Source organism: Abramis brama (genome assembly GCF_963993115.1).
Source record: "Abramis brama genome assembly, chromosome: 12".
Lineage (NCBI taxonomy): Eukaryota > Metazoa > Chordata > Actinopteri > Cypriniformes > Leuciscidae > Abramis > Abramis brama.
This window is the reverse complement of record NC_139974.1, coordinates 15,311,711-15,324,893: the sequence shown is the minus strand read 5'-3', so window position 1 is coordinate 15,324,893 and position 13,183 is coordinate 15,311,711. Positions and strand designations below refer to the sequence as shown.

Genomic DNA, 13,183 nt, shown 5'->3' with positions numbered 1-13,183 from the left:
CAAACGCCCTCACACACACACACAGCCTGTGTACAGATGTTTAAAAAGATAATTGACATTTGGTAATAAACTCGTTTGTTGCCTCTTAAAGACATTAATAAAATTGTGGCCTGTGTGTGTTTGCTTATAAGACTATGTGTTTATAATCTTGAGAGCATCAGGGTTTGATGAAGATGAAATGAGAACAAGAGGCATAGTGTATAAACATAAGTCTTTAACAAAATGGGGCCCCCTTCTAATGCAGTGATCAAACATCAAACGCCTCTAGTTTATTTCCTCCTTTCCTTATTCTTAAACTGTAATTTACTCATCCTGTTTAACCAGACTCTCACATCTGTTTTCCTTTCCCTTGCTGCCATGGTATTAACCTGCCCACACTTTACACTCGGTTTCATCTGCCAAATTTTCTGCCAAATCTGCCCGAGTGTCTTTTAGAAAGTGTCTCTTTCATGTTTAAATGGTTTGGATAATATCCATAGGAGCAGAATGAGTGCTATACAAAGTGACGTTTAGCATTTTAACTGTGAAGGTGCTTCCTCTTCACACACACACACTCGTTTCTCGTGCAGAGAGAGTGATTTGTGTTGTAGCAGAGAAGCCAGGTTGCAGTTGAGGCGGTAACCTTTTCAGTCACTGACCCAGAACGTGTGTGTGTGCGCGTGCGCGCGTGTGTGTGTGTGAGCGTGTGTGTATGAGTGTGAGCTGGGGGAAGGAGGGGGACGATGTTGAACATATGTCACCGGTTGTCCCCAAGAGACCGAGAGACACAGACATAAAGGGAGAGTGAGAGAGAACAGGAGATTGATACGAGGTCAGTCAGTGGGCTGTTTACAGACATTAAAACCCCCCAAAAACAACTGTCAAATGACAACATAGCTCACAAACACACACACACACACACACATTATTGAGATTTAAATTTTCCAAAACAGTCTGTAAAAACAGACAGAGTGAGACGGACGGATGGATGGAATAATAGAAAAGGGAAAGAAATAGACTTTATGCACAGATGTGTGCCCTTGTATCTTAATTATTGCATAGACTTATAAAAGTCTTGGTGCATGTGAGTGTGTGTATGAAGGCGCGGCCCCCTGAATGAGAGACAGGTGGAGTTACTGTATAACTGCCCTTAAACACTCATCATAGTTTAATAGACATAAGAAAGCTAAAAAGCGCACTTTACTGTCTCACCACCGCTGCCGCTCCGGCGTGAGTGTGCACGCACACGCGTGTGTGTCGAGTTGCTCTTGATGTGGTCATATTTATGTTCTTGTTAAAGCAAAAGGCGGCAGCTCTTTGCCCAGTTACACATCATCCACAGATTTCCCTCTTTTATCCCTCTTCTCTTCATCCTTTTCTTTCAGAATGGCTTTTTGTCAACTGCCACATTTTTTTGTCTCAGTAAACAGTCTGCTAGTTGACAGGGGTTTTTTTGTTGTTAGTTTATTAGTGGTGTTTTGGTCAATATTGTGATCCTCTTTTTTTTTTCCTAACTGTTAATTTATTCGAAAATACATAGTTAGTTTCTGGGATAAAGTTGAAAATGTCACAGTGAGACAACTGTCCCAATCTATCCTCATTGTCCCTATTATAATGAAGAATATTTTGTCAAAATATTTGATTATTTCTTAGAAAAAAATATTTTCAATATTTTTAAATCTTTTAAAATGTCTATGTTATCAGATAATTTGACCCCTTTGTCACAAGCCAAGGACATTTCATGTTGAGTGAGTGTGTGTGTGTGTGTGTGTGTGTGTGTGTGTGTGTATATATATATATATATATATATATATATATATATATATATATATATATATATATATATATATATATATATATATATATATATATATATATAATATTTGTGTGTATATATATATATATATATTTTTGTGTATATATACAGTATATTTGTGTGTATGTATTAGGGATGCACAGAAATGAAAGTTATGGGCCGAAATATAGGCACTTGGCCAAAATCTGAAACCAAAAATACTTTTGAAAAATTATTTATTTAATATATTAAATTAGGTTTTTTTGGTATACTGGTATTAATATTAGACTTTAATGAAATTCTATATTAATAAAAAATTAATGAAATTCAATCATTTTAATGATACTGAATTTTTAAAATACAAGCCAATAAAAAAACATACTTTTATTGAAAGTAACACTAAAATTGTGCAGAAAATATATTAATATTAATATATTTTTCTTTATTAAGTTCTATGCCACAGATTCAGATTTAACAGATTTATTTTTTGACCAATTATCCAAATAATGTATAGTCCTACAAAGCTATTATTATCGGAGCATGTGAGCAGATAGCAGGGAGTGGATCAGTGAACGAGAGGGTGGCGTTGCCCAGCTCGGCTATACCACACCATGTTACAGCACAGAAGGGCTATTGCAAACAGAAACAAGTCTAATACATAGAAGTTTCATGTCGGCACGTTATTTGAGCGGAATTTGCTTTTCTGGTGAGCGGTTAAAGGAGAAGTTCACTTTCAAAAAAACTTTTGCTGATAATTTACTCACCCCCATGTCATCCAAGATGTCCATGTCTTTCTTTCTTCAGTCGCAAAGAAATTAAGGTTTTTGATGAAAACATTCCAGGATTTCCCCCCATGTAATGGATTCTATTGGGACCCAAACGGTAGAAGGTCCAAATGACAGTTTAAGTGCAGCTTCAAAGGGCTTTAAACGATACCAGACGATGAATAAGGGTCTTATCTAGCGAAACGATCGGTCATTTCCAAAATAAATAAAAAAGTTTAAGTTTTATAAGCACAAACGCTCGCCTTGCTCTGTTCTGTGATGCGCGTTCGTGACGTCACGTAATACGCAATTACGTTGAAAAGGTCACGCTTGACGTGTTTACAAATGTGCAGAAGGAGGACCATATACACATTTTCAAATGTATTTGTGTCAGTTTATCGTTTAAAATGCCCATTTCGTGTGCGTATCCTGGGTGTTTTAATATTAAAAAGCCAAAAAGAACATTTTCTTCAGGACAGAAATTTTTCAAGCGTGACCTTTTCAACGTAATTGCGTATTACGTGACGTCACGAACGCGCATCACAGAACAGAGCAAGGCGAACATTTGTGCTTATAAAACTTAAACTTTTTTATTTATTTTGGAAATGACCGATCGTTTCGCTAGATAAGACCCTTATTCATCATCTGGTATCGTTTAAAGCCCTTTGAAGCTGCACTTAAACTGTCATTTGGACCTTCTACCGTTTGGGTCCCAATAGAATCCATTACATGGGGGGAAATCCTGGAATGTTTTCATCAAAAACCTTAATTTCTTTGCGACTGAAGAAAGAAAGACATGGACATCTTGGATGACATGGGGGTGAGTAAATTATCAGCAAAAGTTTTTTTGAAAGTGAACTTCTCCTTTAATGAGTGGAGCGTTCGCATGGGCCGTGAGCAACTGAGCCGAGTGTGTGTGTGTGTGGGTGTATTTATGATTTATTTTGTATAAAAAATTAAATATAAATAAGTGTTTCATAATATATGCATAATTTTCAAAGTGTAAGGTAAATATGTCATTATTTTTCAATTGATGGCTTGATCACATAATATATTTAGAGTGATTAGATCAAAAAACAACATGGATACAAAGAGTATATTTCTAAGAACTTGGCACATGTCATTTTCTTGAATCTTAGTGCTTTTTTGCACACTTTTGACTTAGCCAGTAAACAAGCACCTAACAATGCCCTAGCAACCACATACTAAGCCCTGGCAACCACACACTTATCATCATGACAACCGCTTTCTTTAGGAAATGTCACAAATAGTTGTGTTTGCTGTCTGTCAGTTTCTTTCTTTATTATTCAATGTTATTTAGGTGCACAATCATCTGTAAAGGAGCAAGGCCCATTTCACTCAGATCTACTTTAAATGCAGGACTGAAATCACCCCGGTTACTCTTATAGGGGGACAGATTGGTGGGGGTGAGTTAATAAGACAGCTGCTTGTGTCAGAGTTTTATTACCCCTGCATTTGTGTGGGGGACAACAAGCGAGAGAGTGGAAAATGATGAACTGCAGCTCCTGTTAAATATCAATACTGTATTATCCAGGCCCACTTTCCACTTAGGGATGATCTAGTCCTGAGCCTAAAGGTCAGCAGTCTGTCTGACCTCTGTCCTTTGACCTTTTTCTCTGTCTCCCTTTTGATCAGACTGGGTTTGGATCCGAAGCTGCTGGCGAAGATTCTGAACATGAGCTCAGGGCGATGTTGGTCCAGCGACACATATAACCCCGTCCCAGGTGTCATGGAAGGAGTGCCGTCCGCAAACAACTACCAGGGAGGCTTTGGCACATTGTTAATGGCTAAAGTAAGTGAAGTGTTTTTTTTTCTTCTTCTTTCTTTTAAACATACATATATATAGGTTTAACCTATCGGTAATAAAATAAAATAAATTAATAAAATTAATGACATTTTCGACTTCATTGGGATTGGGGTTGAATCGTCAGGGAACCCGGTTTCTGTGCCCACATCATTTATAAATTAACTGGGCTTCAGACTTATTGCACAGATAATTGGTCCTTTTGCGCAAATCTTATTACACTTTTGAAACACGCTGGTGAACGTGAGCACAGTGCGGTGATTCAAAATCCTCTCAGGATACCTGGAATCAGTGTTACAAGTACCCCAGGCACATAGTTTTACCATTTTTGTAGCATAAACACCATCAAAACGATGAGATCATCGGATCTTCCAATGTTTCTCTTTGGCGCTGAAACCTAAAGGTGTACGAGTTCCGGTCCCCGTGCAACTGATACTCAACTGCCATTGGCTCATCTGCGTTCTGGGAGGGGCTTACCGATAGGTCAATTAGAAGTGTTACCTCTGGATGCTGCCAACTTCATCAGGCAAAGTTTACAGATTGCCTCATTAATGTTTGCAGGTTCCCTATTAGCATTGGGTTTAAATCCACAATATGGCCAAATAGGTGCTTTTACATTTTGCTTTGAAACCAAATCTTCCACCACCGTCTTGTCAGTCAGCTCCTCACTCTTGTCACGTGGTAAATGAAATCTCCTGCTGCTGATCTGTGCTGCGACCCTCGTTCGGCTCATGCTGAATTGAGCAGACGCGTTCGGTTTTTAATTGCCGCGGTGGGCAAGTGACATAATCCGTGTGCTTCTGAACACCGCGTAACACAACGGTAACACCGACTATCGCAGCAAGCCTATACACTGTATTTCTTGGGGAAAAAAATGCATTGTTGCAAAAAAAAAAAAAAACGTGGATAAGTTACATCGAATATTTCCCATTTTATTATTACATTCAGAAATAATGAAAAATAACATTAAATAAAATGAAACATTTACAAATATTAAAAACACTATAAACATGCATTTTATTTTTTCCCTCACTAAAAAACAAATACTTTACATTTAACAATATTGAGAACAGAAAAACAATGAAAAATACAAGTATAAAACATACATAAATTATAGTGCCATTCATTATAAACAACATTTATTATAAACGGCTATATACTGTATATTTATTGTGTGTGTGTATGTGTGTATATGTTTTTGTTTTAGTTTTTTTTTAACAAAAGAATATAACAATGTTGTGTTCACAGGATCTTGGTTTTGCTCAGAACACCGCGACCAGCACTCGGACCCCCATTCCTCTTGGTTCTTTGGCACACCAGATCTACCGCGCCATGTGTGCTGGTGGCTACTCTAACAAAGACTTTTCCTCCGTCTTCCAGTTCTTACGAGAGGAGGGGGTACAATAGGTCTGTGTAATCCGGTTCAAGTGGATGTGACCCAGACTCTGTGTGGGTTAAAACAGACAGTATGATAAGCCGGTTTAGTATTGATATGCATGTGTGTCTGTTTTGAAAGGGATGTTGTATGTTGAAGCTAATGAGTGTGACATTGAGAGTCTGATAATTCTGTTTGGTTGTAGCCTGATGTTGACATTCAAAACTTTTCAGAACCATTTTTAACTAGTTCTGTATGACCGGTTCAAACTGTTACTCAAATACCTAAGCTTGCTTACACCACACATTTACGTGCAATCGTTTACAGTAATGCGCTTTCATTTCATTTTACTTCAACCCAGTTCTGAGCCAAAATTGACTTTAGGTCCTGATCAGATGCTGCTAAAAATGCTTAAGGATCCATAAGACATACCTCATCCGTGCCAGTTTTGCTTAAACTGAATCTAAACTGTGAAAAGTGTTACAGAAAAGTTGTTGGTCCCTCATTTTTTTTCTGGATTTTGCGCACTTCACATTAAAACTGACCTATTTTACATTGAATAGCCTTGTTTATATATTTACATCTCTATATTATTTTTACCTGATTCCGACCATAATTTATCTCGTTCTCCATTTCTTTTCCACTAAACAAAAGGCTTTAAGCCACCCTGGTGTGTATGTACATAATGTATAAGGTGCTGTATTGAGAATGAGCAGTGTTAATTGTCTCTGCTTTATAGAGGTCCTGTTGAGACTCGCACTAAGAAGAGACAGATGGCATCTGTGCTCGGCACATACACTGGCCCATGTCCTCTATACAAAAATGTTCTTGTTCATATTTTGTCCTCAATAAAGAAGTTAATTAAGTTATTAACTTGACGAAGGTTATAATACTGTATCTGCATTATCAAACAGATTTTCAACAATGATGAATGCAACTTTTTCTGCCATTGATCTGGAAAACGCATCGTCCCGCCTCGAACTCACACTGTTTGGTTGCATGAATGTGACTGTGTTAGGCTGGTCGGAATGGTCAAACGAAAAGAACAAAGTTTTGATAGCCCTGCAGTGTTTATGGGTTGGTTCGATGAAATCAGCCTAAAAATGGCTTATTTATAGTTGTCCCTGCAATTTAATCTGAGAGTATTTTAACATTTAAACATGACCTTTATGCTGTCTCGCTGATATATTGCTATTTATAACTTTCGCCTATATATGAGTGTTTAACAAGGCTGCGTTTGTGTTTGATGTCTGTTTAACTAAAGGGCTGGTGTGTATCGGTTAGGTAAGGACAAGGGACTTGACATCACTTTCAGGTTTAGATGTTAGCTATAACAAGAAAATCAAAGATTTACAATTCTACATGTAAAAATGATCACTGTTTATAGCTTATGATGTTTACAAAAGGAGAAGTAAGGTTGAAGTAACAGTACAAATGCCCTCTGACTTCCTGTCCTGATGCTGGTCCTCCGATGTCTGCGGCTTTTCCATTGTTCTTTCCACGTGCTCGCATGCACTCATGCTCCACAAATGATTCCCTTATTTCCATCATCACAATCAGAAAGCCAACAAAACAAGGCATCACCCGTGGGCTCTTTCTTTAATAGTGTTTTTGGTCTTTCGTTCTTGTGTTTTTATTATTTCGGCAGTGCTGTTTGTGTCTGTAGACAGCCTCAGACAGGCCAACCCAGTCTGAACTAGTGTAGAGGTCGTTAAAACCGCTCTTATCCTCAACTTTTAATTGTAGGACTTAATTTTATGACCAATGCTCGTGATGTGCAGTTATGTGGCTGTAGTCTCAGACAGTCCTACACACTATAAGTGCACTAATTGTTTAACTGAGACTGCCGGTTGTTAACTGGGAGCTTAAAGACTGTAGCTGGATAAGCGTGTTTTAAACTGAAATGCAGACATTATAGCTTTAAAATGGTGAGTTTTAGTGAATAGTGATGCTTTACTGAATGTTTTAAAAAGAAAATGTATTAATTTAGTTTTTAATAGGAGCAATAGACCTCTGGTTTGCATGATCTAATTATAGATCACAAAGTTCATAGTCCACACCCTTTTTTAACTTAGCAGTAATGTGTAAACATCTAGGCCACGCTGTTGAGAAATTCAAAGGGGCTATAAACTATAAGTCTCATATAGCCAGATATATGTAGTCTATAGCCTCAAAAATCATTTATATTCAAAGTATTATAATTTTAGGGTGTGTTCACACTTGGCATGTTTGGTTCTATTAAAACGAACCCTGGTGCGATTGCTCTGTTAGTGCGGTTCAGTTGAACATGTGAACGCTGCCATCCGAACTCTGGTACGCACCAAACAAGTGGACAGAGACCGCTGAAAAAATGGGTCTTGGCCCGCTTCCAAACGAACTCTGGTTCAGTTCGAATTATATGTGAACGCAAGACAGACCAAAGACATATAAACAAACCAAAAACAGGAAGATGAGACCCTAAAAACGGCAGAATGCTCATGCGTATCTTTTTTTTTTCTCATCATAGTCGTGATGTTGCCATCACAGTTCGGTACAGGCATCAGAACCGCGTCTCCTTGCAGCAGATGTTTTGTTTGTGTGTGTGACAGAGTGATTCCTGCTGCTGTTTTGACCCCTTACACACATAATATAATAAGCACTTCATGAGTTCTTAGCTGTTCAAAATACCATCATATTCAGGATACATACGCACATACAACAAGAGCTTTTATCCCAGCACACATGTTTGGATGTTCAGTAAGTTCCTTCTCAAAATGGGCAATACGTCATAATAGCAGACCAATTTTTTATCCGGACCAGGCGAACCAAACTACAAGTGTGAACGCACCCTTAATTACCTCATTTGTCGGTGAATCGCAGAAACTCTCCAATTGAATTTCTCACCACTGTTATTTGTTATGTGTTTATTTTGTTATTGAGAGGAAAGCACACAACACATACTTGCATATTCATTATTTAAACGTTGCTCTCAGCGTGGATAGCATCGAATGTTCGTTAACGGTATATCGCTGCAAAGGTATTTCCAACTTCTTTTTACTGCTAAGCAAAGAATGAAAAACAACTTCACCGTGAGTATATTGGGTATTGAATCACATTCAGCCTCTTGTATGTTACGTAGGGCACTAGTGTGAGCACGAGGAATAAGTGTCTGGCTGCAGTTCACTCAATGGCCACCGGTGTCGCTAACAACAAGGGTCTGAAATCTACATAATAATAGCCCTTTTAAATGTAATTACAGTACCGTTCAAATGTTTAGTGACTGAAGAAATGTAAATGCTTTTGAAAGAATTCATAATAATAATAATTCGTTACATTTATATAGCACTTTTCTTGGCACTCAAAGCGCTTTACATAGAAGGGGGGAATCTCCTCAACCACCACTAATGTGCAGCATCCACCTGGATGATGCGACGGCACCACACACCAGCTTATTGGTGGAGAGGAGACGTGATAAAGCCAATATATATATGGGGATGATTGGGAGGCCATGATGGACGGAGGCCAATGGGCAAATTTGGCCAGGATTTACCTTTGGCCAGGTTACACCCCTACTCTTTTTCAAAGGGCATCCTTGAAATTCTCTTATGCTCATCATACAGTTAAAATAATATTATTAATATGAAATACTAATAGAATTTAAAATAACTTTTCTGTTTCAATATATTTTAAAATGTAATTTATTCCTGTGATGGCAAAGCTGAATTTTCAGCATCATTACTCCAGTCTTCGGTGTCACATGATCCTCAATCATGGTCCAGCGTTAAAAACTCTTTTGCTGCTTAATATTTTTGTGGATACATTTTTTGATGATTAGTAAGTTCCTTTTTGAATAATATATTTTTTAAAAACTGCATTAATCCCAAATTTAGTGCATTTAATTTTGTCATCTACTTTTAAAACACCATCTAAATTCATCAGGAATAGTTTCGAATGGAACCATATAACTTGTATTTATCTTAAAGACAAAGTTTTTTTTATAGGTTATACTTATATTAAAGATATAACCAAACATTTGCTAAGTTGCAGCAATAATTCAGACATGCCATGACTGTGTGTCATTAGCTGCCCAGACGATGTGCTGTCCAGTCTGACCTCGGAGAACATCTACAACTTTTGAGCGTCAGCCATGTTGAGTGTGATTCATATTTGGGGTTTAATTTGTCGTCGTTTACAAGGGGAATGCTGGGTGCTGTGGTTTTCTCATTAACAGGACATGAAAGGAGCTGTAAAGACTGCAGCGGTGAAACCGGCCCACACTGACGTCTATGCATTCACACACACACACGGACATGCAGACTCTTTAGACAGGCCTGGTCTCACATCCACTGCAGAGGTCATAACTATCTTAAGCATCTCAACCCACCCTGCAATCAAGATGTCGTCCAGTTATAGACATGATAATTTAAAGGATCTTTTGATATGAGCTACTGTTCAAAAGTTTAATGTCAGTAAGATATATACTTTATATATATAATATATTTTCTGTATATTTAGAAAATATTACTTTTATTCCACAAAGATGCAATAAATTGATCAAAAGTGACAGTAAAGATTTCTCTTTCAAAAAATGCTTTGTATCCATCAAAGATAAAACGTGTATCACGTTAATGTTTCTATAAAAATATGAAGGGTTACACATTTATTTCAATGGTCCACTTTAGACATTCTAGTAACTTTCCAACTACACATCAACTGACTAAACTGACTTTCAGACAGAGTATTAGTAGACTGTTAGGTGAGGGTTAGGGTTAGTAGAATAAGTTGACATTTAGTTGCAAAGTTACTCATATTCTGTAGAATGTCTGTTGGGGGACCATCAAAATAAAGAGTTAGCAGATATTAAGTAGACAAGTCTAGTAATACTCTGAGTTAGTTGACAAGTTGCAAAGTTACTTATAGTTCTTTGAATGTCTAAAGTGGACAATTGAAATGAAGTGTTACCATATTGAGCAGCACAACTGTTTTCAACATTTATAATAGCAAGAAATGTTTCTTGAGCAGCAAATCAGAATGATTTCTGAAGGGTCATGTGACACTGAAGACTGGAGTAACGTCTGATGAAAAGCTTTGTCATCACAGAAACAAATAACATTTTATTTAAAAAGAAAACAGTCATTTTTACCGTTTGAACTGAACGTTTATACATGTCATGTACAGTTGCTGCCTCTTCAAAGATACACTTACACAAGGATTAAGTGAGTTTCAGGCCAGTTGAGAGAAACTGTCACTTGTGCTTTTGGGCTAATACTGCAATGTCACTAAATGTTACTTTTTAAAACTTGCACACCTAAACATTATCCAGTTGGCTAATGATCACTTGTAATAGACTTGGAAGCATCCGTAAGAATGGTTTGAAATGATAAACAATCAGTAATGTTTTGATGTAACATTTTATGGTTTGCTCGATACATACTGTACGTACATTGTACAGAGCACAAAAAAAGGTAAATGAGGCTGATAATGAATAATTTTAAGGTTTTATATAGTTTGTATCTTATATTATACATAACACTTTAGTTTTAGTTTTTCATTCCAAATATTTTCAAAAAACTAAAAATATTATATTTCAGAATATTTGATTTGTGAGTCTCTGCCTTTAAATTCCAGACTATTTAATGCTGGGAAGTTTTGATTGTGGCTGATTGTACAATATGTATTCCTGTATCTCTCCATCTTAATAAATAACTGAAATATAGAGTTTCCCTTTACAACAAAGACAGCAACAATATACCACAGATAGGCCTATCATCGTCTGAGGATGGATACCTTTTAAAGAATGTACAAGGGGAGAAGGCTGCTTAAGCAGTGTACAACAGGAAGCCTGTCAAAAATGGACAGATGGGAAACAATTGTGGATTAACAATTGCGTTTAAGAATCGCTGATTAATGGTGGAAAAAAGGGATGAAAAATAGAGAGAGAGCAGAACGAAAGAGGATGAGACATTCTGCTCTACTGGTAGTCTGCGGTTTTCTCTCATTACATTCCTGTTGCCCAGCCCTTTAAAAGTGCTTAAGATGATTAAGTGTGTGAGAGGCACTAGATTAGCCAATTAGTCACATCCCACGACATATCTGCATATGTACTCATGTTGTGCAGTGGGAGGTCCCTCTCTGTCTTCTTGTGTGTGTGTGTGTGTGTTATGGGGGTCAGGTAAAAAAAGGCCTACACTAATTGCCCTTTCCCCAGTGAGTATATGTATGTAGACTCATTTAGATTCCTCTGTGGTGAGCCCTCAGTTCATTCCACTGTGTTCATTATCATACTCTAATAACTAGAACTGCGGCTTTTACAGATAGAGAGATGCATGCGTAAGTGCCCTAGGGGTAGGAGGTGGGGAGGGCTGTTCAGGCTAGTATATCAAGGGCCCTTGATTCATTTCCAGTGTCTTGAAAGGGCAATCTGTAATTTCAGACACTACATCACTTGGTGCTTCCTAATGCGTCTTGTGTTTTGGTACACAGCGGTGGCATCTCCAAAGAAGTGTGCATGCTGTTAATCAATAATAATATAATATAATATAATATAATATAATATAATATAATATAATATAATATAATATAATATAATATAATATAATATAATATAATATAATATAATATAATATAATATAATGGCACTTTTTTGGGCTAGTGAACTTTTTTTTTCTTTTTTTTTGTTCTTTTTTTTTGCTGTATTATAAATATATCGTGCCTTTCCTGAGCTTTTTTTTTTTTTTTTTGGAGCATGTGCTTGTTTTGTGTATTATGTGAATCTTTTCCCATTGCTCTCTCTCTGTATAATGTCATATATGAGTAACGAGCGACGTGCACCAAAATTCATCACCCGCTCTTGCACGTGTTCGGAGGGTCTTCATTATATTAATTACTCTTATTGGAAGAGTGATCATCGACCCAATCAGAATCCATCACATGCTGGTTCCCGTGGTGATCAGAATCCATCGCCAGCCGGTTCCCATGACGATTGGCCTGGTAAATGATGACAGTAGTGTAAGAGCTGATGGCACACTGTACCCCACGGGGTGGGTATTGTACATTTATTTATGTTAGCACAGGCTAGGCTAACAGCAGTCCACTGCTAGCCGATACTTCTCTGCCAAATTTTATAGTGCAACTTATTACTCTGGCAGGTTTATTAAAATTTCCCAGTGCTTTTGTGTGTAAAAACCCATTTTTTAAATCGTTTGCAGCTGTGTGTACCTTATTGTGATACCTGGGCCTTCAGAAGCAAATATATCTGACACTAAAATGCTCTCACAAATGCTTTATTGTTCCACATAATAATTCTATAAACCAGTGATATGCATTCTTCAGATCACATTTTATATTTCCATGTCAATTGTAGTACTCTAGTGGGCTTTCTTTCTGACAATTTTTGGTTTATTTTTCTCCTCTTTATGTTTCAAAATTGACTTTGACAGCTTCTAAACACTTCTTCAGGGATTGTT

The 13,183-nt window shown here is 37.2% G+C and overlaps 1 protein-coding gene across 1 annotated transcript in view; it reads left to right on the top strand.

The window, feature by feature from the left end:
* hibadha (3-hydroxyisobutyrate dehydrogenase a) overlaps window positions 1-6,616 on the top strand; it is a 28,417-nt gene extending 21,801 nt beyond the window's left edge. Inside the window, exons 7-8 of the mRNA XM_084131903.1 lie at window positions 4,195-4,351; window positions 5,612-6,616. Of these exons, the coding sequence (XP_083988029.1) occupies window positions 4,195-4,351; window positions 5,612-5,770 (316 nt within the window). The 3' untranslated portion in view covers window positions 5,771-6,616. The remainder of the gene's footprint in view (window positions 1-4,194; window positions 4,352-5,611) is intronic.
* The last annotated feature ends 6,567 nt before the right edge of the window (window positions 6,617-13,183 follow it).